Source organism: Psammomys obesus, unplaced genomic scaffold (assembly GCF_907164565.1).
Source record: "Psammomys obesus unplaced genomic scaffold, mPsaObe1.curated_primary_1811, whole genome shotgun sequence".
Lineage (NCBI taxonomy): Eukaryota > Metazoa > Chordata > Mammalia > Rodentia > Muridae > Psammomys > Psammomys obesus.
The window spans coordinates 14058095-14082032 of NW_026586173.1; the positions used below are offsets into that span (position 1 = coordinate 14058095).

The 23938-nt window shown below is 56.4% G+C and overlaps 3 protein-coding genes across 3 annotated transcripts; all 3 read right to left on the reverse strand.

The window, feature by feature from the left end:
* Nucleotides 1–242: 242 nt before the first annotated feature.
* On the reverse strand, nucleotides 243–7517 carry Icam5 (intercellular adhesion molecule 5). The gene is made up of 11 exons (XM_055601360.1): nucleotides 7159–7517; nucleotides 6013–6282; nucleotides 5525–5845; nucleotides 4758–5045; nucleotides 4314–4568; nucleotides 3969–4217; nucleotides 2760–3002; nucleotides 2402–2680; nucleotides 2065–2304; nucleotides 1356–1619; nucleotides 243–634 (listed from the first exon to the last, which is right to left on the reverse strand). Exons 1-11 carry the CDS (start codon nucleotides 7238–7240, stop codon nucleotides 372–374), a joined length of 2754 nt encoding a protein of 917 aa, XP_055457335.1. The 5' UTR covers nucleotides 7241–7517; the 3' UTR covers nucleotides 243–371.
* A 1269-nt stretch (nucleotides 7518–8786) lies between these two features.
* Icam4 (intercellular adhesion molecule 4 (Landsteiner-Wiener blood group)) lies at nucleotides 8787–10140 on the reverse strand. Its single transcript, XM_055601466.1, has 3 exons — nucleotides 9523–10140; nucleotides 9106–9411; nucleotides 8787–8943 (listed from the first exon to the last, which is right to left on the reverse strand). Exons 1-3 carry the CDS (start codon nucleotides 9890–9892, stop codon nucleotides 8825–8827), a joined length of 795 nt encoding a protein of 264 aa, XP_055457441.1. The 5' UTR covers nucleotides 9893–10140; the 3' UTR covers nucleotides 8787–8824.
* A 514-nt stretch (nucleotides 10141–10654) lies between these two features.
* Icam1 (intercellular adhesion molecule 1) lies at nucleotides 10655–23347 on the reverse strand. Its single transcript, XM_055601467.1, has 7 exons — nucleotides 23039–23347; nucleotides 19684–19944; nucleotides 13202–13516; nucleotides 12628–12915; nucleotides 12147–12401; nucleotides 11799–12047; nucleotides 10655–11709 (listed from the first exon to the last, which is right to left on the reverse strand). The coding sequence occupies exons 1-7, from the start codon at nucleotides 23103–23105 to the stop codon at nucleotides 11528–11530; spliced, it is 1617 nt and encodes a 538-aa protein (XP_055457442.1). The 5' UTR covers nucleotides 23106–23347; the 3' UTR covers nucleotides 10655–11527.
* Nucleotides 23348–23938: the final 591 nt, after the last annotated feature.

Sequence of the window (23938 nt, forward strand, 5' to 3'; positions counted from 1 at the left end):
CTCAAAAAAACAGACAAAAAAGAAAGAAATACAGGCATTTTTATGCCACTGAAGACAATAAGCTTCCTATCAGCAGCATAGGTGTTGAGCTGTGTATAAATAAATCCTCAGGAGGAAAAAAAAATACATATATAAGAACATACACACACACACACACCTTGAGACTGAGATTCGACCCCATTGCTACAGCAATCAGATTGCACAGCAATCAGATTGTAATCAGACACAGACCTACACTCCTTTATAAAAACTTTATTGAAGGGAATGGGTGGAAAATGGAGGCGATGCCCCTGGAGTTGAATAAATAGAGAGCGAACCATACATACGTCCACCCCCGTGCTTGCGAGGCCCCGGGGGAGCCGAGCGCAGGCTCAAGAAGTTGTCAACTGGATGGCGAAGACCTCGCCATCTGCAGGGGACTCGGCGGTGCCAGGGGTCTCTGCTCCGCCTTCCGCGCCCGGTGGCCCTCCCGCGCCATTGAGACACACCGCCTCGCCCGAGCTCTCAGCCTCCTGGACGTTGTACTCGCCCTTCTTGCAAGCCGTGGACTGTACGTAGAAGGCGAGGCCGGCCCCCGCGGCCAGCAGCGCTGCGCCCCCTGCCGCACCGCCCACAGCGACCCATAGCCATGGACCTGTGGGCGCAGACCCTCGCCAGGGCGGGCCAGGCCCAGTCTCCCTAAGCCCTCCATGCACCTGTCCGATGGAAGAAGAGGACCCACGAAGGCCTCTCCAGCATCAGGGGAACCCCCAAATACCAATGTACACCCCTCTTAGGCCATGAGATTATAAGCCCTTGACTCCCTTCACTACTGACTCAACTCTCCTTATCGTCCCAAGGGGACAGACAGGAGGGACCGGCTCGGCTCACCTCTAGCTAGGACAGCCCCCAGCCCCCAAACAGTCATGAACTGGGGCCACCAACAACATCTCTGACCCCAGTTCCCCGCAGTGACACGGTGGAGAGTGAACTGGGCCCAGCGTTTCTTCGCTCCTAGCACCCGCTCCAATGGGACCTCCGACAAATCTGTCCTAGGAGTTCTTTAAGGTGAGTGTTTGAAATAAGGGTCTATGTGGCATAGGCTGGCCTTGAACCCCCTGTATGGCTGAGGATGACCTTAAGCTCAAGATCAGCAGCCTCCAGCTGCCAGGTGCTGGGACAAGAGGTGAGCGGCATTACCCTGGCTTGGGTCCATTCCCTCAGCCTTCGATTCCTTCCCCGCCTGTCACCACCGGCCCCACCCACGAGGCCCCCTTTGGTCTTGCAGGCAGAGTCGGGGTCAGTCACCCAAAAGCCCAGGTCACTTCTTGCTGCATGTTCCTCGTCCCACTTCCACCCCGGGAGCCACCACTCACCGGCCACGCGCACTGTGATGCGCCTCGTGTGGCGCCCATGCGCGTTGGTGGCTGCACACTCATACTCGCCGCCATGGCTGCCCACGGCGCCCGCCACGCTCAGAGTGCTGTTGTTGCTGGAGAGGCCGAGGTTGAGGGCCCCCGGGGGCGCGCGCCAGCTGATCTGAGCTGGAGGCCAGGCCTCTGCACGGCAGGTCAGAGTGAAGTTGCCTCCGGGCCGCACGCTGGAGGGCGAGGCCGCCAGCTCGGCCACGACAGGCCGGTCTGCGGGGGCGCGAGGAGGCTGCTTAGCACTCAAGCGTCCCCGCTGCCTCCCAAGACAGCCCCCAACCACCACCACCTAGCTGCTGTGGAAACAACAGGGCTTGAAGGGGACTGAGAAGTCCCTCTGAATCCCTGTGGGTTTGCTTTTACCCCCTCCCACGGCTGGGCTGGGGGTGGAGAGAGCCGGCGAGCAAGCCAGCCAGCGAACAAGCGACAGGGCCCATGGAATCTTGGAGGATGGGAAGCCCCTTCGTGGACCAAGCTGTCCTGGACGGAGAGCAAGCTGTCCTGGAACGGACATCTGCCTGACTCTGCCCCTCAAGGGTTAAAAATTAAAGCTCTGTGTGTGCTAGCTGAGCAGGCCACCCACTGGACTACGACCCCAGACCTCAAGGCTCGTTTCCGGCGGTCTGTGTCACCTCCCTCCAGCGTTATCCCCACTCACATTCCACCCCCACGGTGACCGTCCTCGAATCCGTGCCGTGCGCGTTGGTGGCCACGCAGTGGTAGGTCCCCGCGTCCTCCCTGGACACGAGCGGCCTCTCCAGCCTGGCGGCACCCTCCCGGGAGCAGAGCACCTGAGGAGAGGGGCGGCCCCTGGCACTGCAGGCCAGCGCGCTGGCCTCGGCTCCTTCCAGCCACGTCTGGTGACTCGGGCAGCCGGATTCGTCCAGCTGCGGTGGAGCTGCAGATCAACCAGCAGGAGGCGCATCAGGGAAAGCGGGGACCCTGGGACACCAGGACTTCCCGCCCACCCGACCCTCCTCCCCGCCCCCGCTCACACTCGGCGCTCACGACGACAGTTTTGACCGTGGAGCCGTGCCGGTTGGTGGCGTTGCAGAGGTAAATTCCTGGTGACAGGTTACTAGAGTTCATAGAGTTTCTAGGACCAGGGTTTGAGGACACGAGGGGCAGCACCGCCCCTTCGTTGGCGCCCTCGGAGCCCAGGCACTCCAAGCGTGGTTCTGGCTTCCCGTCAGCTTCACAGGAAAACAGCCTTCCAGATCCTTCCACCCACGTCCAGTTGCTGGGGCAGCCCACCTCCTCAAAACTGGGACCATCTAAGGGGCAGGGAAATAGGAGTTCATACCGAGGGCGGAGGAGTCCTGTGTGGGCCTCTCCCCAGCCACGCCCACTCACACTCCACCGTGACAGCCACAGTTTTGGCCGCTGAGCCTCTGGCGTTGATGGCTTCGCATCGGTAGGTGCCAGCGTGCTCCCTGGCCACGCGCAGCGGTCCTTCCATGACCTCCTCCTCCCCGGAGCGCACACAACTGACGCTAGGCGGTGGGACCCCGAGGGCCACACAGCTAAGCGATGCCTCTGTCCCCTCCAGCCAGGTAATACGTTCTGGGCAGCCTACGCTGTCCAGCGTTGGGGCATCTGGAACAGATTTTGTTTTTTGTTTTTAGAAACAAGATTTTTGTAAAGACCAGGCTGTCCTCGAACTCAGTGATCCACCTGCCTCTGCCTCCCAAGTGTTGGATTAAAGGCATGGGCCACCACCCAGCAGATCAGATTTTGTTTTTCAAGGCAGGATGTCATATAGCTCAGGCTAGCCTCGAACTCATGTAGCTGAGGACTGTCTTGAACTGAGCCTCCTGCCTGCTTCTCCCAGGATCTGGGCTTACGCCGTGCCTGTTTATGCCCTGTAGAGGAAGGAACCCAGGGCTTCATACCTGCTAAGCAAACACTCTACCAACTGAGCTGCAGCCCCAGGCCCAGGTTTGGATTGGAGACCCATCTGATGTTCCTAACGATCTTCTTTCTGCCTTCTGCTTCTAGAAAGGGTTTGGCAAGCTATATATAGGAAATCTCCACTCCCCCTCTATCTCCTTTTTTCCCCCGGTTTGTATTTTGAGACAGGGTTTCTGTGTATAGCCTTGGATGTCCTGGAACTTGCTCTGGAGACCCGGCTGGCCTCGAACTCACAAAGACCTGCTTGCCTCTGCCTCCTGAGTGCTGGGATTACAGGCCGGTGCCACCACCACTTGGTGGGAGACATCTCCTTAGCTCGGCTTGAACCATTTTATTTATTATTTATTTGTTTATTTAGCCTGTGTGATATGTGTGTAAAGGGGAGGCTCCCTCCTACCTTTCCTGACGTCTCAGAGTGTTTTTGAGTGATTCCCACAAAGTGCCTCTGGGACCTTCCCAGACACCGTCCTGACTGCCTGTTCTTGCCAGACATGACCAGTCACCACGACCAAGTTTATGAACAGCCTGCCACCTCCCTTCAACGTTTTCCCAGTTCCTGCTGGACCCGGGCCTCTTTCTCTTCCCTGTAGGCCAGCCTCCTGCGACTCTGAGAACCGAGAGAGATGAGCATGCACACCTCTCCCTACTCACACTCCACGGTCAGGGTCACGTCCTTGACCGCCCGGCCTTGGCCATTGACAGCTGTGCATCGGTAAGTGCCCGCGAGGGCGCGGGTCACCGGACCCAGCAGGCCCAGCGCCAGCACCGCCCCGCCGTCAGGCCTCGCGCAGTGCACAGAGGGCTCCGGGTTTCCACGGGCCTCGCAGTGGAGGGTCTGCTCTGGACCCTCTGGCCATGTCCAGTTTCTGGGACAATCCAGGTCATCCAGCCGGGGTGCGTCTGCGGGCATGAGGCGGAGGAGGTAGGATAAGGTGAAAGACGGGGCGGGCAATACGGTTCTTGGCGGGCACAGAGGTAACGTGCGCGCCCACTCACACAGGACACGGAGCTCGGCGCTCTGGTTCTTTCGCAGAGTCTCCCCGTCCACTTCGAGGGCGGCGTCGCAGAAGAAGCCCCGCTTGTCGTCGTTCTCCGTGACGTTTAACCGGAGCTCAGCGGGCTGCCCCGGGGCCGCAGCTGGAACTCCCTCCAAGGTGACAAGGGCTTGAGACCCTGCCCAGCAGCTCACGGTCACCGTCCTTCCCTCAGGAACTTCGGGCTCACTCAAAGTCAGAAGAGGGACGGGGAAGTCTGGGGGGCGGAGCATTGGGTGGGCTTCACCGGCCGCTCCCCTCCAGGCAACATCCCCGTCCACTCTTCCACCCGCTCCTGTCCCGGAACTCCCCGGCCCTGCCTGTTCCGACGCGGAGGTCCCACCCACTTCGTAGCTCCGCCTTCGTGGCTCCGCCCCCGCTGAAGCCCCGCCCCCGTCCCCCTTACTGTAGACGGTCAGGTTTTCCTGGGCCTCCCTGCTTTCGCCCCCGAGGGTCACGCTGCACTGCAGCTGTCTGGTGCCTTCCTGTTCGGCGCTTGCCGTAGCTGTGGCAGTGGCCACGAGGCTGTCCCCGTCGAGGGTCACATCCGGATGCAGCCTCTCATCTCCCAGCGAGAGTGAAACCTCGGCTTCTGGGGCAGGAAACAGCCCGTCCAAAGCGCAGCTCACCGGCCTTTCGGAGCCCACTTCTAAGAATCGGGGAGCCACCAGGCTCGGGGCAAGTGGAGGCAGGACTGGGGTAGACAAAGAACAGAGCTCGAGTGTATGCGTGGACCGAGCAATCTGCATGCATCCTAAAAATAGAGGAGCTGGTGGGACGGGTCGTCAGGCCTGTCACCTGACGACCTGATCCGGTCCCCGGAACCCACATGGTGGAAGGAGAGAACCACCTTCCACTTAAGTTATCCTCGAACCTCCACACACGCACCGTGGCCTGTGCGTAAACGCATGCGCACACGCTCTCCTTCTCAATAAATAAATGTAAAGCGGGGGGGCGGGGGGAGCAGAGTTAGTACTCCTGTTGAAGTCAGGGCTAGCTGCTAAAATTTTGGGTATCCTACTAGGTAGCCCTGGCTGTGTAGTCCAGGCTGAACTTGAACTCACAGTGATCCGCCTCCCTTCTGCTTCTGCCTGGGGAGGACTGGGACCCCGAGCCACCATGCCTGGCTGCCCCTAAACTTCTCAAAGCCTGTCCGTTAGGGTCCGCACTCACCAAAGGTGCGGAGCTGTCTGGGGGCCGAGCTGTTTGCAAAGAGCCCCAGGCCGTGTGGTCGCAGGTCGAGCTCCGCGAGGCAGGAGAAATTGGCCCCGTGGTCCTCCCTGCGCGCCAGGACCGTGGCGGTGAGCCCCGCGCCCCGCGCTCGGGGTGGCTCGCCCGCGAAGCTGCGGCGAGTCAGCTCCTGGGAGCCTCGCAGCAGGGTCAGCGTGAGGCTCGCTCGGGGTCCTGCTCCAGGGACCCTGCAGCCCAGCGTGAAGTTCTCACCCACGGGCTGCCAAGGAGGCAGCGGCACCAGCTCTACCCGATCCGGCCGCTCTGCAAGGGACCAAAACCTCGGTTCTACCCAGCTGTGGCGCTCCAGGGCTACGCTGGGGAAGAAGGGCCTGAGGACCCGGGGGGGGGGGGGGGGGGGGGGGGCGCGAAGGGGGGGGGCTCGGAGGGGCGGTCCGGGGACCCGAGGGGCGTGTCCACCCAGGACTCACGGAAAGTTCGAATGAGCCCGCGCGCCTGGAGGGTGCGGCGCGCGCAGCGGAAGAAGCAGACGGGCTGGGTCTCCGGCTCTCGGATGTCCACCAGCTGCCGAGCCAGCCAGCGCAGGCCCCTCTGGGTCCCGTTCCGGCGCAGCGAGGTCTCCAGGCCGCCGCGCTCCGGCCGCGGGCAATTAGTGCTGCAGTTGAGCCACAGCGAGCCCCCGCGCTCCACGAGAGCCACGCGGGGCTGGAGGTCCGCCCAGAAAGGTTCTGGAGCGACTGCTGCCCAGGAAAACGCTGGCTCAGCCTGGGGGGCCCTCTCTCTAAAAATCTTAGCGGCCCTCTATCCCAAACCAGGGGTGTCTGCAGGGACGAGGAGAGACCACCGCCGCGGGAGTCCCGCGTTCCCACGCAAGCTTCCGGGCTGGCGCACCCTCAGAGGCGCGTCTCTGGAAGTCTGGCTCCCTAAGGCAGAGATGGGGAAACTCGGTGCGGGGAGGATGGGGTCTCCGATGCACACGTCAACAGTGAGGAGGAGGAGACTCCGGCGGGGTGGGGGAGGGGGAAGCCAGTGACTCTTTAAGACCCCGACAGATCGTTAGGAAATGGGGGAGAGACACTGAGGTTAGGGGCAAAAAGCGAAGTCGAAATGAGACTGAGTCAAAGGCTTAAATGAGACTGTCCCCAAACTCGAGCAACTTGGGCTCCAAGCCACCAGGCTGGACTCCGGGGGGGGGACCGTGGGGAAAGCCCCAGAAAGCCGGTTGCTAGGGCCCCAGCTGGAGGGGGAGCAGAGTCTCTGAGTCATGACAGTTGAGGTGGGGGTCTTTGAGGACCATGAATTGGAGTGATGCCAGTCCGTGAACCACAGGGCACCACAGGGCAGGAGAGGACAGTAGAGCCACAGTGTCTCCTGAGCACTCCTGAGTTTGGGGTGCAAAACCCCGGATCCAGAAAAGGTGCTGGGTTCAGAGCTGATAGAGCGAGGTGTGTTGGGGTGGAGGGAGGACTGGGAGAAGCCCCAGGCTCCAGGTGGTGGCAGAAGCGTGGGAAGCGAGTAGAGGGCGGAGCCTGGAGGGGACACTGGGGCCGCCCTCTTGGGTCCTTCGATTCCGCCCCCGCCTTATCCACCTGGCTCCGCGGGCGGGCTCTTCTTACCTGAGATGCCGAGGATCCCCAAGGCCAGGGCAGCCCAGAGGCCGAGGGACGCTCGGTGTAGCCCTGGCGAAGGCCCCGGCATCGCCGCCGCTGCCGGGGAGGGGAGAGTGCAGGAGGCGAGCGGAACGCGAGCGATGGAGAGCCGGGCTGGGAGGACCTCACAGCGCAGCGGGTGGAGTGTGGGGGTGGCAGAATTGCGCCCAGGGATTGGTTTAAACGTTGGTAACTTGGTTTCCAAGGAGGGGGCGGCGACAGAGGCGGTGATGGGGGGCGAGCTGGCGGGAGGCGAGCGCGCCCTGGGGCTGCTCCCCGCCTTAGTGCAGGCGAGCTGGCCAGGCAAGAGCGGTCCCCCGGGGAGGAGGCGGTCTACGTGGAGGTCGGCCTAATAGTCTAGAGCCTTCTGGGGTCGACCATGCTTTCCCGCGTCATCCGTGGCGAAGGAGGGGAGGGATGCTGAGAGGCCCTGCCCAAATCTCCACCACCTTAGGTAGAGATTCTGAGGCAACGCGCTGAGGCTCCAAGCCACGCCCATCCTGGGCCCCTCCCACCGGCGCCCCTTGGAGCGAGGGCGGGGTGGTGAGGTTGCTCGGGTTAGCTTGGGGAGTCGTAGTAGGCAGGAAAGGTAAGGATGCCTCGGTTAATTGAAGCTTCTTTTTGACCTCCAGCAGACTGAGGCGGGGAGCCACGCCCCAGAGACCTCCTCCGCGCACGCGGCGAAGGAAGAGGAGCTCCAGTGCCAGCGAGTCTCCGACACGTGCGCGTGTGCGCAGCTTTCGCAGGCGTCTGATTTAGAGTCGACTTCGGCCCCAGATCTGTATTTACCCAGCGTGCAGCGGGAATGTGTCTACAACGCTGCAGTGAGCCGATTTTCTCAGGAGAGCATCCGTCCGCTCTTCTCCACCAGCACCGCCGCCTCGGCTAGTCCGAGATTCTGCAATCCAAGCTGGACTAGCAGATCAACTGGGGACACTTTTGACCTCGCATCTGACCTCAACCTTTGACACCCCTCCCACATGCCTACCTGTCTCGGTGACAACAAGCGCGTTTCCAGAATGCAAGTCTGTGACAGCCCTCATGGCCTGAGCAACGGTCTCTAATTCGCTGCTATGCTAGGTCCTATCTGGGTATCTGCTTTCGCTACTACTTTGGAGGAGGCCCCGCCCATTCTAGTGTTTTTCCCCTCCCCCATTAATGACAACCGCGAGCGACCGACTCTAGCTCCACCCGCTGGCCTCCGCTAGTAGTGAAAAGGGAGGGGGAAGAAGAGAAACTTAGCGTCCAGTCAGAGCGGCGGCGCGTGTCAGCGGAGCCAGTCAGAAAAAGCCATACTCAGAGCCAGCCCTTCCCCAAACCTGGAGAGGTCGCTTTAGCTCTTCTGCCCCGCAGGGAAAAAGAAAATAAAACTCTACGCTAAGAATGTTCTAGGGCCTCGAGCAGGTCTCGAAGGAGAAACTTCAGATGCCTTTAAACACACGCGGTGTTATTTCTACCAGTACCGGGCTTTGAAACCAAGGCCAGGCAAAGGTACTATTCCTGATCTACAAGTCTTCGGCCTCTAGACAAAGAACTTCGAGAAAGAAGGCTTTATTATTCCAACAGGAGTGTGACTGAATTAATTGCTCTGGACTTCTTTTCCCCTCCTTCTCGTCAGGCATCGAACATCTGTCTATAACTGTGTCTTCAGGGCCAGATACTTGCGCAAGGAAACAGTCCCCACAGCCAGGAGGACCCCCACCACGGCTGCGATGGAGGTAGAAGCCAAGGCTATCGCGGCTGGGCTCAAAGCTGGGAGCAAGAGTGAAAATCAGGATCCGGGAGGCCTGAGGACCGCCAAGCGCGGAGCCCACGCCTGTTCTGCAGGCCCTCGTGGAATGGCGGCACCCCCTCTCCCTCACCAGTCCCCCCACCCCCACCCCCATCCCACCCCCGGCGTTGCGGGTGCCTCACCCAGGACCGTCAGCATAACAGGTGCCGAGCTGCTGCTCACCACTAGCCCGTCGAGATTGAGGCGTGCATGGCAGGTGAGCGGTTGCAAGAGGTCGTTGGGTCCGGCCCGCATCACGTGGGTCAAAGTGACATTAGCCAGATAGGAGCTGGTGTAGCGCTCCAGACTTTCAAAATGAATCACCCGGCCACCTCTCCTCAGGCTCACCACCAAGAACCCCACGGGGAACACGTGTGTCACATAGCAGCGTAAAGTGTACTTGTGACCAACTAGGACGGGAGGCTCCAGGATCACGCTTCTGGGCGGTCCTGAGGCAAGGAAGGTAAGGCTGGAAGGCACCTATAAAGCAACTGCCAACTACCCCCTCCCTCCACCCTTCTCCCCTCACCCCCGCGCGGCCCGAGCCCCGTCTCCCTCACTGTAAGCGGTGATTCTGGCGGTGGCCTCCCGCGTCTCTCCCGCGCAGGTGACGACGCAGCGCACCTTGGAACTCCAGGCCCTCACATCCAGGAGCTGGTAAGACACCCAGCCGGATCCATTGTGTGTCGTTCCCTGGCGCAGCTGAGTGTGCAGGCTGGGACGCGCCGGCAGGGGGCAGCTGTGGCTGCAGTTAAGCCACACCGAGCCCCCGGGAGGCACCGCATGCAGCTCCGGACTGAGACGCACCCAGAAAGTTGCTGAGGTCACGGAAGGCACGGGAGAACTTTGCGTCCACTTATGTTCGGGGCTCCCACCCCTCGGGTAGAGGGCCACCAGCAAGAGCAACGGGAGCAGAAAGACAGACTCCATGGCACAAAGCCCACGCTTGGGTGCAGGACGGGCGCCAGGGAGCTTAGGCTGGCCGGGGAGATAAGAATGCTCCCTAGCCACACCCCAGAGGGTCCCCACCCCCTGAAGCTCTGTTGAAGATAACTGCCTCCTCTGCGAAATGACACATCAGACCCTACCATCAACCAAAAGTCATTACACTTTTCTGAACTGAGTTTCAGTTTTCACTTAAGCCCCAAAAGGTAATTTTTTTAAAATTTTTTTTTAATAACCGGGCAGTGGTGGTGCATGTCTAATCCCAGCCCTTGGAGAGGCAAAGGCAGTCGGACCTCTGTGAGTTTGAGGCCAGCCTGCTCTACAAAGAGTTCCAGAACAGCCAACACAGAGAAACCCTGTCTCAAACAAAACAAAACCCAACCCCCCCCCCACAAACAAACAAACAAAAACCCTGGGCTGGGGAGATGGCTCAGCTATTAAGAACACTGGCTTCTCTTCCAGAGGTCCTGAGCTCAGTTCCCAGCAACTATACGATGGCTCATGACCATCTATAAAAGGATCTGATGCCCTCTTCTGGCATGCAGGTGTATATGCAGGACAGAGAACTACATTAAAAAAAAAAAATACATAAATAAAGGAAACAAAAGGCAAGGGGGGGGGGGGGCTGCACCACAGACGCAGGGTTAGGTTCACAGGCAATTCTCGTGAGGAAGCGGAGGAGTCAGGAATACTTAGGAAGGGCTCGGGCTAAGTGAAGTGATGTCTGTGTGCAAACTCACAAGAGGCTGAGGCCAACATAAAACTTTATTGAGACAAGGAAAGGCTTCTGTGCTGGGAGGGGTGGCCCCCACGGCTCCCAGGACCCTCCAAAGTGGTTGCAGCATCTTGTTCCGGACTTCCTCTTGGGGGTGGGGCCATGCAGGGATTGACCATAATTTCGTGATCCTGAGACTCCACTGTTCATCTGCCAAGGCGGTGGCTGCCGCTGGGAACAAAGGCAAGAATGCCTGAGGGTGGGAGGTGGCTACCCATGCTGGGGGTCCAGGGTGTGGAGGCCTGGGGGGAGAGCACCCCTGCTGGTCCACACAGAATCCCGACCACGGGGGAAACCCTAGCCCTGTGTCCTCATTTCCCCAGGCTGCTGTTGCGTGTGCAGCCCTTGAAACAATGTCCAGACGGGAACCTGTATGTTCGGCGGCTCACCGCTCTAGCTCCTGTGCAGGGTACTCAATAAATAGCAGGTAAAACTGTGAATCAATAAATACATCATCACGAAGAGACGATGTCCAGCTTTCCTGTGTCTGTCAGAGGAAGTACGATCTCAGGCTTCTCCGACTCATGCTTGTGTCTCTTGGCTATCACTTCTTCCTCAGGCAGGGGCCCTCAGCACGGGCAGTAGGGAATGAAGTCAGCATTTCCTGGCTGAAGAACCACATGGCTGTGGGTGTGTCCAGATCACACACCCTCACAGTCTTGCCCGTCTGTTCTCCTCCTCTTAGGCCTGAGGCTTCGAGTTGTGAGGCAGGGGGATGTACGACCTGAGGCCACCATCCTGTCCTGTCACAGCCTGAGGAGGCGGGTGAGGGCAAATCTCTCTGTTCAAAATCAGCAGCTGCTGCCCCGCAAGGGGGGCCAGGGAGGTGTGGGTATCCTGGGGGCTCAGGGAGGTGGGGCTTGTGCCTTGAGTCTCATGGCCTCCTCCTGAGCCTTCTGTAGCTTGTATATCCTGATCTTCCTCTGGCGGTTATAAAGATAAAAGGCCCAGGCCCCAAGGCCCACAGTGGCCAGCAAGGTCAACAGAATGATGATGATGGCCAAGTTATTCTGGTGGTAGTCTGTGTCTGTGTGGTAGAGACAGAGGGACGGGTGAAGAGCTGAAGACCTGGCGCCTAGCCCACCCCTCCCCAGCCTCATATCCTGGGATACTCACAAAGCACCGTCAGGGAAACATCCCTGGTGACATTCCCATGGGAGCTCACAGCACGGCACACATAGGTACCAGTCATCTCTCGTCTGACATTCTCCACCTCCCCGATGGGCAGCAGGGCGCCATCTGCTTTCCGGCTGCAGGTCAGGTTGGGGGATGGGTTCCCCCAGGCTTGGCATTTCAGAGTCTGCTGAGACCCCTCTGGCCAGGTCCAGTTCCCCAGGCAGTCGCTCTCATCTAGCCGGGGACCGTCTGGAGAAAGAACAGGGGAAGGGACACAGGTCAGGGAGGGCTCGGAGCGGCGCGTAGGCCATCAGGGGCTGTCAGTCACTACCCTGCAGCCCCACTCACACAGCACATGGAGTTCCAGGGTCTGGTTCTTAAACAGCAGCCGCCCAGCCACCTCCAGGGCCGCAGAGCAAAGGAAGCTTCGATTGTGATCCTCGGCACTGGCGTTCAGCGTGAGCTGGACGCGCGCGGACGGTGGCCCCGGTGGAGCACCGCTCAGCCGCGCCTGCGCTCCGCCGTGGGCTTCACACTCCACAGTTACTTGGCTCCCTTCCGACACCTCCAGCTGGCTCAGGGTCAGGACCGGAGCTGGAAAGTCTAGGGGTGAAACACACCGTGAGGCCCCGCCCAGCGCAAGCCCCGCCCTTGGCCCCCCCCCCCCCCCCCCCCCCCCCCGTGCCAGTCTTCGCTTCTGAACGGGCTACCCCACCTACGCTGTCAGTTCCTCCCCTGAACTGGGTCTTCCCCAGCCAGTACCCCTCCTCTGGTGTCAGTCGGGTCTCCAGCACCCGCTATCCCTGAACTAAGGCCCACCCATTCTTACTGTAGATGCTCAAGTTCCTCTGCGCCTCCAGGCTCTGGCCTCCCAGCTCCAAAACACAGAGCAGCTGCTGGGTGGCGTCCGTCTCCTCAGTCACCTCCACCAAGGCGGTGGCTGACACAAAGTCTCTGCCGATCGTCATCTCGTGGGGCAGCATTCGGCCACCCAGTTCCAGGGATATCTGGGCTTCAGAGGCAGGAAACAGGCCTTCCAGGGAGCAGACCAACTTCTGCCTAGTGCCCACCTCCAGGAGGTCAGGGGCGTCCAGCTTCGGAATGGTCACAGGAAGTTCTTGGGAGAGAAGGAAGGCATGAGCCAGAGCCACGGCCATCCCCAACTCCCTTTTTCTTTCTTTTTATTCATTTCTTTACTGTGTGTACATGTGTATGTGACTCACTTGTGGAGGTCAAAGGTCAACTTTCAGGAGTCAGTTTTCTCCTTTGGAAGTTGAGCATTGGACTCGGGTCATCAAGCTTGGATGCAAGCCCCTTTGCCCACTGAGCCATCCCGCCAACCCCAAAACTTTCTCAGCACCTCTCATTAACCCACCAAAACCTGCGCAGGCAGAGGGCCTCACCGAAAGTCCGCAGCTGCCTGGCCACCGAGGCGTTGGAGAACAGCGCCAGTCCCTGCGGCCTGAGGTCCAGTTCTGTGCGGCATGAGAAACTGGCTCCGTGGTCGCCTCTACTGACCAGCACCGTGGTTGTGATCTCCTGGGGGTCCCCGGGTTGCCCTACTAGAGGCTTCGAGATCAGCGTCTCCTCCCCACGCAGCAGCGCTGCTGAGAGCTGAGCCCTCGGTGCCCCGCCTTCCACATGGCATCGAAGGGTGAGGTTCTTGCCCACCTGCTGCCAGGCCGGCAGAGGTTCCAGCTCCACACGGTCAGGAAACGCTGCAGGGAGACGGGGGTTGGGGATCCTCAGCTGGACTTCTGCAGACAGACCCACACCTGCCTGAGGACCTCAGTCTCGCCAGAACACACCCCACCACCTAAGCAGCCAGGAATGCAGAGAGCCTTGGGGAACGCTAGAGAGGAGGCCAGGAGTGTTTGCAGGAACATTGTCAGCCATTCCCAGTAGTGATATCTGAGAGGTGAAAAGAAACTCCAAACTCCATCACCAGCAAACTGTGCAAATAAATCGGACTGTAAGTAGCTGGGTGTGCTAGAGGTTGATCTGACTCTTCAGGACTGAGGGGCTGATGGCTCAGTCTTAGCCTACCAGGAGGCCCCAGGTTCCATTCCCACCCCCACAAATAAAATAAGATTAAATTAAATTAAAATGGGCCAACGAGATGGCTCAGTGGGTAAAAATGCTTGACACATAAGCCTGAGTATTTGAGTTCAAGCCCTGGATCCCAGGCCAGGTGTGGTGGTGCATGCCTTTAATCCCAGCAGAGGCAAACCATTTCTGAGTTTGATGCCAGCCTGGACTACAGAGTTCCAGGACAGCCAGGGCTGCACAGAGAAACCCTGTCTCAAAAACAAACAAACAGTAAGCCTGGCATGGTGGCACACACCTTTAATCTCAACACTCTGGAGGCAGAAAGACAGGCAGATCTCTGAGTCTGAGGCAAGCCTTGTCTATAGAGAAAACCAGACCAGCCAGGGCTACACAGAGAAACCCTGAAATAATAAAGATAAAAAATAAAAGCCAAGATGGTGGCATAGCCTGCAATCCCAGCAGAAGCAGAAGGATGGCAACTCCGAGCCCAGCACAGACTAAGAGAACCGAAGTATGAAAATTGAAGCCACACTTGTGTTAAAGTTTTCTACGAGACTAACTGATTTAAATCTTCATGATAATAGAGGGTTGGAATGTTGCCGACTCAGGGTCAATTCTGCGTTTTTGTGGTATCGTAGCTACTGGAGACCCTGTCCCCAAATTTAAGAGTTAAGGCTGCAGCCCAGTTGGTAAGACCCCTGCCTAGTGGGGGGCTGAGGGGACAGCTCTGTGGTGGAGCCCCAGCTCATCATAAAGCTTTGGCCTCCCTTCTCTTTCCAGTCTTAGTTTTCTTTGTTTGTTTCCTATATCTTTCCTTTTTTTTGGGGGGGGGGGTAGGAGCTCACACAGGGGAGTCAGCTTGGCCTCAGACCTGTCGCCATCCAGCCTCAGGTGCCTCTAGGGGCTGGGATTACAGGCCTACAGCTCCACATCCAGCATATAGTCTTCCTTTAGGAAAAGCTGCCTTTGATCGCAGCACTCAGGAGGCAGAGGAAGGCAGATTCTTGCGAGTTCAAGGCCACCCTGGAACTCTACAGCCTTCTAAGTCGTAGACACACATAGTGAGACCCTTGTTTTAGTATTCGGGAGCTAAAGGTGTTTGCCACCCAAGAATGATGACCTCAGTTCACTAGGAGGGTCCATATGGTGGAAGAGAAAACAGATTCCCAAAAGTTGACCTCTGAGGGCTTAGCTGGCTCAGTGGTTAAAAGCACTGGCAGGTCTCACAGAGGTCCAGCGCCTACGCCATGGCTCACAGGCTCAGAAAATCTGGCGCCCTCTTCTGGCCTCCTCAGGCGGCGGGCATAAACTTGGCGTAGCCGCAGGCAAAACATCCATACACATAAAACAAAACCAAGTCGTTGTGTAAAAATTATCCTCTAAGCTGGGCAGTGGTGGCACACGCCCTTAATGCCGGCACGTGGGAGGAAAAGGCAGTCGGATCTCTGTGAGTTCGAGGCCAGCCTGGTCTACAGAGAAAGTTCCAGGGGAGATAGGCTCCACAGTGAAACCCTGTCTCGAAATTAAAACAAACAACAACCAAAATTGACCTCTGACCTCCCCGCACATACTGTGCCACCCCTCTTCATACAAAGTAAATAAAAATGAAAATGTAGAACATTCATTTCATTCATTTCAACATGTAGAATTTGAGCTCCTTTCAGACCTAACCCCCCAAACAGAGCGAGCCTGCTTCCCTGTCTTAAAACACAGGCACGCGGGGGAAGGGCATGGTTCTTGGTCTTACTTCTTGACCCTGAACTTCAGTCTTTCACAAAATCCTGGCTGCTGCATTCTTCAAATATTTGCCTGCCCCTCCCATCTTGGATGCTGCCTCACAAGTAGCGAGCGCCGCCAGGCCGCCGCTGGATCCCGTTGCTGCCAGCTTCCGGGAATCCAGCTCTATGCTGTCCAGATCCCATCTCCACACCGTCCGGGGTTCCCTGGCTCCCCAGAGAGAAAGCACCAGCTCTCAACCGCATCCACGCCGACACGCATGCTCAGCTCTCCTCACGCCCAGGAGGTGGGGCTTTCCTCCTCAGGCCTTGCTCCCTCCATTTCCTCTGCCTCGGAACCCCTCCCCGCCCCAGCATGGGTTTTGGGTTGCTGTTTGTCAGTGATCCCCGCCACACCCACACCCACACCACTGGAATTCACTATGTAGACCAGGCTGGCTTTGAACTCTGCTGCCGCCTCAGGAGTACAAGTAAGATTAAAGGTATGCACCTCCACCACACCTGGCTCAAGTTCAGCTGAAAAGGTGAAGTGACAGGCGATGCAGCAAAGCCAGGGTTTCCAAGATCAGGTACCCTGGGGAAGGCTCATCAGGAGGGACTTCCCAAGGCCACCAGGAATGTTTGGGGACTTCCCTCCCTCTAGGGCGGCACTGGCCCACACACCCCCATCCTCCAAACCACAAGCTAGGCTGAGATTTCCCAAAGGCTGGGATTTCTGTCCAGACACCACTAAGATGGATGCCCCCCCCCCTTTTTTTCCAAGACAGGGTTTCTCTGTGTAGCCTTGGCTGTCTTGGACAGCTTTGTAGACCAGGCTGGCCTCAAACCCAGAGGGACCCTCCTGCCTCTGCCTCCCTGAGCGCTGGGATGACAGGCGCAGCCACTGTGCACAGCTAAATGGAAGCCTGTAGGCTTCCCTGTATTTTACCAATCTGAGGTCAACAAATACACTGCCAAGCCAAATGCCCAAGGGTCACCCAGTTCCTCCTCGCTAATTCCAAAGCCAAATCCAGCTGGGTGTAACCTCCGCCTACAATTCCTCAGGGAGGGGCTGAGCGCACGGCTCAAGGAAAGAGCTCCTCCCCAGAATGCCCAGAGAAGCTGGGAGAAGGAAGGGTTGGGGCTAATGCTGGCACAGCCTGTGAGGCCCTCGCTTCCAGCCTCCCTCATCCTGCCCCTGCTGCTCTCAACACAGAAGCTGTCACAGCACCCCTCGGCAAGCATGTCCTTTTGATCAGTATGACATTCCGTTGCACAAGCAGAGGCTTCTTGCATTCTTTATACGGTTGCATACTATTCCATGGTAGGCCCAAACCAAACTTTATCGCACCATCTCTCTGCTCCTCTATCTTGAGTGGCTTGTAAATATTTGACCTTCAAATACAGCTGCACTTGGGATCAGGGGTGCAGCTCAGCAGCACATACATACCTACTCATGTGCAAAACCCTGGCGGTCCCATTCTCGGCCCAAAGGTTCAGGACAGCCCTACATCCTGACCAGTTCCCTGTGAGAGGGATCCATGGATCTACAGTTTCCAAGACTGGACTTTGGAGATTGCAGGACACACAAATATATCTCATGTAAAGAACTGATGCCCAGTCCAGGCTTGGAGGCACACAACTAGAATCTGGGTGCTTGGGAGGTGGGTGAAGAGCAAGATGGCAAAGCCAGCTTACCTTAAAAAAATAAATAAATAAACCAACCGGTGGCTGAAGGGGTGACTCAGCAGTTAAAGCACCGGCTGCTCTATCGGAGGAACAGGATTTGTTTCTGGCCTCCATATGTGGACACATTCATATATGCAGGCTCAAACATTCACATACATACATACACACACACACACACACACACACACACACACACACACACACGAACAAAGCCTTTAAAAATAAATAAATAAATAAATAAATAAATAAATAAATAAATAAATGAATGAATAAATAAATAAATAAATACAGGGCCAGCCCTGGTTACGGGGATGCACACCTTTAATCCCAGCACTCAGGGAGGCAGAGGCAGGAAGACCTCTGTGAGTTCAAGGCCAGCCTGGTCTACAAAGTGAGTCCAGGACAGCCAGGGCTACACAAGGAAACCCTGTCTTGAAAAAACAAACAAAACAACAACAAAATAGGGCCAGAGGGCTGGGCCGTGGGGGTGCTCACCTTTAATCCCAGCTCTGGGGAGGCAGAGGCAGGTGGATCTCTGAGTTCCAGGCCAGCCTGGTCTACAGAGCAAGTTCCAGGACAGCCAAGACTACAGAGAGAAACCCTGTCTTGAAAAAAACAAACCAACAACAAAACCCAGGGTCAGTAAGATGGTTCAGAGAGTGAAGAGACTTAGTGCCACCACACCTGATGGCCTGGGTTCCAGTCCTCTGGTATCGACCTGGTGCGATGAGAGAAATGACTCCCGAAAGTTGTGCTCTGACCCTGGCATATGTGCACACACACAGGGTCTCACTGTGTAGCCCCAGCTTGCCTGGAACTCACTCTGTAGACCGGGCTGTCCTTCAACTCACAAAGATCCTCCTGCCTCTGCCTCCCAGGTGCAGGAATTAAAATCATGTGCCACTGCGCCTGACATCATTTTTAAAAATAAATTAAGAATTTTAAAGTGCAGTGCAAATTCCTGCCTGGGAGGTTTATGACCCCTGTCCCCTGTCTCCAGAGTCCTGCCAGCCTGGCCATTATCAATCCTTCTTGTTGCCAGTGTATAAGAAAAAGAAAAAAAAAAAAAAAAAAAAAAAAAAGTCACTTCAGGGCTAGAATTCTCTCTCTCTCTCTCTCTCTCTCTCTCTCTCTCTCTCTGTGAGACAATGTCCCACGTAGTCCAGGCTGGCCTCACATTAGGTATCCAACAGATATTCAAAGATGACTCTGAACTCCCAAGCCCCTTGTGATTTCTCCTCTGGAGTGCTAGGTGGCAGGTGTATTTAAGGGTCAGATCTAGGACCTCTTGTTTAAAAATGTGCCTACAGCACAGTGGCAGAGACCTTGCCTTGAAATCACTAAGCCCTGGACTCAATCCCAACACCAGATAAACTAGGTGTGGGGCAGCAGCCTCCCATCCCGGCACTCAGAAGTAGATCAATTCAGGAGTCTGTGCAAAGACACCTTCAGCTATATAGTGAGTCCAAGGCCAGCATGGGCTACATGAGACCCTGTCTTTAAAAACACCAAAAAGCCGGGCATCGGCACACACCTTAACTTCCAGAAGATGGAGGCAGATCTCTGTGAGCTTGAGGCCAGCCTGGTACGAAGCAAGCAAACAAACAAAAAAACCTAAAACACTGACAACAATGAAACATCAAAAGACTGGAGCTAGAGAGATGGCTCAGCAGTTAAGAGCACTGGCTGCTCTTCCAGAGGACCAGGGTTCAATTCCCAGCACCCACACTAGGCAGTTCACAACTGTCTAGTTCAAGTTTCAGGGAATCTGACACTCTCACACGGATATACATGTAGGTAAAACACCAATGCACATAAAATAAAAAATAAGTTTTAAAAACCCAAAACATTAGAAATAATTAACAATAGATAGAGTACAGTTAAGCAAAGCAGACCAATCCAGGCATCAAATGGTAGCATTCTGTAATGCCCTAAGTTCCTATGGTACACTCTCCTGGCAAGATTTAAAGAGCTAAGTGACAGTGGGACTTTCCAAGGCTGCCTCTGTTAGGATTTTGGAACTAAACCTGCTCCTGGGTTGCCTAGCAACTTATGATGTCATCATGTCCCTGGTAAGGTAGCCACACCTAGCAGGTGTGGTTACCTTCCCCCTTAAAGGGACCAGCTGGCCATGTGGGCCCTCTCTTGGTCTCTCTTGCTTCTGGCCTCTTCCCTCTTTCTCCCCCTCTTGCCCTCTATTGTTCTCCCCTTTCTCTATCGGACGCCCCTTCTCTCTCTTTCGCCCCTCTCCCTCTTTCCCCCATCACGTTCTGCTCTCCCTTCTCTCCCTCTAATAAACCTCTTCAATATAAGATCTGTTGTATGTCTAATCGTCATTATTTAATATGTCCCATAATATTACAGCCTCCCCATGCCAGCTGTCATGTCCCCAGTGGGTCCCCCTGCTCCCTGCCCCTAGCCATGCCACTCACAATACACGAGGACTTTGGCAGACACTGAGGACTGAACCTCGCCACAGTTCGCATAGCACAGAGGATCGCTGTCTTCCTCGATGTTGCTCAGTTCAAACAGCTGCCAGTTGTGTCCGATTTCTAGGTCGACTTTTGGCCACTGGGTTTCCAAGCCCAGTTTAAGGCTCTCGTTGCAAGAGGAAGAGCAGTTCACCTTCAGGGACCCACCACGAGGCAGGAAGGCTTCTTTGGGGTGGATGGAAATGGAAGCTCCACCAGGACCTGGAGTCAGAGGGAGACAGGACGGGTGGTCCAGCCGTGACTTTGGGGCTCGGTGCTGACCACGCAGCCCTGAGCCAGGCAGAGTTGGGCCCTCCGTGTGGGAGGCAGTCCTACCTGAGTTCACAAAAGAACAAATTATGGGTGTCGAGGGGCTGAGGCTGGGCTCAGTGGGCAGAGTGCCTGCCTAGCATGCCTGAAGCTGAGTTCCAGCCTCAGCACCCCAGAAACTGGGTGTGGCGGTACACCCCTGTAATTCCAGCAGGAAATGATCACCATCCTGGATGTCAGATGGAATCCAACGGCAGCCTTGGATACAGGGATTCCCCTCCCCCACCAAGTACTGGTTCTCTTTCAAAAAAAAAAAAGCAAAAACGTTTATTTTGTGTGTTTGTGTATGTACATACCCATGTATGTGTGTATATGCATGTCTGATACATGCATACAGGTGCCAGAAGAGGCCATCAGACCCCCCTGAAACTAGTTAAAGAGTCTTTGTGAGCCACAGTGTGGGTGCTGGTCCTCTGTAAGGACAGCCAGTACTACGGGGCTGTGCCATCTCTCCAGCCAGACATGCTGCCACACACATTTTAATGCAGTGCTAGGAAAGGAGACCAGGGTTTCAGGCATGCTAGGCAAGCGCTCAGCCCAGCACCAGCCTCAGAGGTTGAGTTTTGCTGTTATTTTATTTTTCCCTTTTTTTTTGTGGGTTTTTTGTTGTTGTTGTTGTTTATGGTTTTGTTTTGTTTTTGAGACAGGGTTTCTCTGTGTAGCCCTGGCTGTCCTGGAACTCTGTAGACCAGGCTGGCCTCACAAAGATCTGCTTGCCTCTACCCTCCTGAGTGCTGGCACCAAAGGAGTGTGCCACCACTCCACAGTGGCTGGTAATAAGAGTTTTGGCATAAGCAAAACAGAATGAGACATAACATATAGCTCCTTGGTTGGGTTCAGCAGAGATGGCTCATAGGTTAAGAACACTGGCTGCTCTTCCAGAGGATCTGGGTTCAATTCCCAGCAACCACACGGTGGCTCACAATTGTCTGTATCTCCAATTTCAGGGGAACCAACACCCTCGCATAGACATACATGCAGGTAAAACACTAATACACAGAAACATTTTTAAAATCAACAAAGAAAACTCATATAGTTTCCTGGTGACAGATTTGAGCAGAAATCTGGAGAATGAAAAAGCCTGAGTAGAGAAAAAAAAAGAAGCAGCAGCCAATTCCAGACAAAGAACAGAGTGCAAATGGCTTGAGGCAGGAAGGCAGGAGCTGAAAGACTTGTCGGAGAAAAAGAGGAAGGGAATGAAATGAGAAGATCCTCTGGGTAGTGGTGGTCACATTAAAAATGTGTCCCTGAGGGCTGGAAAGATGGCTCAGAGGTTAAGAGCACTGGCTGCTCTTCCAGAGGACCTGAGTTCAATTCCCAGCAACCAAATGGTGGCTCCCAACCATCTATAATGAGATCTGGTGCCCTGTTCTGATGTCAAGGCACACATTCCGGGCACTGTATACTTAATAAATAAATATAATTAAAAAAAAATGTGTCCCTGACGTCAGACACAGTTGTGGTGATACACGCCTTTAATCCTAGCACTCAGGAGGCAGGAGGATCTTTCTGAGTTTGAAGCCAGCCTAATCTACATAGTGAGTTTTAGCTACCAAGTGAGATCCTGGGTTTTTTGTTTGTCTTGTTGTTTGGTGTTTTTTTTTTTTTTGGGGGGGTGCCCCTCAGCCCTAGGGGGTGGCTCAGAAGTAGAGCCCTTCACTAACTTATGCAAAGACTTGAGGTCCATCCCCTCCACAGGCTAAATGGAGGAGGAAGGGCAGCTGGGTGTGGAGCCTGTAAACCAAGAACTTGGGAAGCAGAAGCAGGAGATCATGTGCTCGAAGTTAGCCTGTCCCAGAGAGCACTTGTAGACCAGCCTGGCCAATATACGGAGTTTCTATGTGAAAACACTAAAAAGGAGCTGGCAAGATGACTCAGCAGGTAAAGGCTTGCAAGCAACCTGAGCACCTGACATCAAATTGAGTCCAGGACAGCCAAGGCTACACAAAGAAATCCTGTCTTGAAAAACCAAAACCAACAAAAAATTAAAACAACAAAAGCCTGTGAGCTCGGCTTTCTCCCCTCCCCCCAAAGATTCCAGTGCTGTGACTGATGAACTGGGTTGGCAGTACAGCAGCTGGAGACTCTCCCAGGCACCTCTGGAATTATTTGGGCTCCACGGAGAACCCTGAGGCTAAGAAGAGGTGATGGAGATAGGAGTAATGGATTCTGGGAATCCAGGTCAGAAGCGGCCTGTGAGCTGCTGAACAAGTTCTGAATCTTCCTCTCCTAGGAGGACAGCAGGGGCCGCCTTAGGCTTCGGCAAGGGAGGGCAGCAGGGGAGTCCTGAGGCATTTCACTCTCAGCCTCTGGCTCCTGAGTACACCAACCCTGGAATTCCCCAACGCAGAAGCAGCCTGGACTTCCCCAGCGGTGCAGAAGAGGAACAGGGTGTTCTGTAGGAAGAGAACGGGACCTCGAGACTCAGCTTTGTACTGGCCATCTGTTCCCCACCCGGCCGACATTCTCACTGCCCCAAGATAAGAGCCGTGACCACAGTTCCCATTGCACAGAACAGGAACCCAGGTTCTAAACGTACAAATTTATAGAGGAGTCGGGTGTCTTGAGCCTGTAATCCCAGACTGAAGGAAGAAAGGCTGGGAGGCCATGAGGACTGGAGAGTTCAAAACCAGACTGGGCTACATGTCAGGGCATCATTCTCAAAACACGAAAGAAGGGAAGGAGAGAGACAGAGAAAGAGAGAGAGAGAAAAAGGGAGGAGGAGAGGAGAGAGGGAAGAGAACGAGAGGAGAGAGAAACACTTGGGTTCTATAGCCCACCCACGGAGTAATGCGACACGGGATTCGAACTCCAGGCTGCTGGTTTTCAACCCTTCACGTCCACACTCCCACTTCCCGTTAAGAGCCGCTTTAATAATGACCCATGTGATGCTCCGCTGGCCCGGGAGCAGGGCTTTCCATAGAGTTTCGGTGTCCAACTGGAGTCCGGAGACCTGTCCCCCAAAGCGACCCCATCTCGGACTCACCTGCAATCACAGCGGCGACCAGGGCCAGGAGCAGAGGCGGCAGGAGCCCGGCGCGGGTGGGAGCCATAGCGGGGCAGGTGGCGGCGGAGAAGGGCACCAGCGCGGGGCGGCGAGGGCGGAGCGCAGGTGGCGCGCAGCAGGGCACCAGCGCGGGGCGCAGCCGAGGCGGGCGCTGCCTTTATAGTCGCTGGCCGCGGGGGGCTGAGGGGCGGTGCTGGCGGGGCCACTTTCCCGGAAACCTCGCGCCTTCCCCTCCGGAACGAGGACTTCGGTATTTCCGGATGAAGCGTGTACCCTGGCCTGGGGTGGCCCTACCTCGCTAGCCCCGGCCGCTGTGACCCAGGAATTTCCAAAGTGAACTCATGACACGCAGGGGGCGGGGAGCGCGGGAGGGATACGGTCGTTGTCCGAGATTAGAGGTGAGTCCAGGCGGGAAGGCGCCGGACCTCCGGGCGTCACGCCTCCGGATTAATTGGTTAGCTGGGTCCCTGAGCCATCAAGCACGGCCATTGCTCGGAGGGGACAAACTGAGGCTCCGCGTTTCGCAGGGATCCGAAATCAAGTCCTGCTCCCCAAACTTCTGCCGGGCCCCTTTAACCCACCGGACAAGCCCTTGCCTGGGATAAAGGCTCCCGGGAACCGCTTGGGGTCCCACCCATTCAAAGGGGCCCCTCTCCCCAGGGCCACGCTCTGTCCACCTGACGCTAGGGCTGTTCGGAACAGCGAAGCAAGCAGGCCCGGACAGGCCCGGCGACAGTGGGTCCTGGGTCCTGCCAGAGAGGCGCTGCGCCGTCCTCACGTCCCTCCTCCCGCCCCCGAGTCCCCCGCCCCCGCGGCCTCACTTCCCCTTTTGTGATTTGGCCGCTGGGGCGTCTTGACAGCCCCACCGAGAGGAAGCAG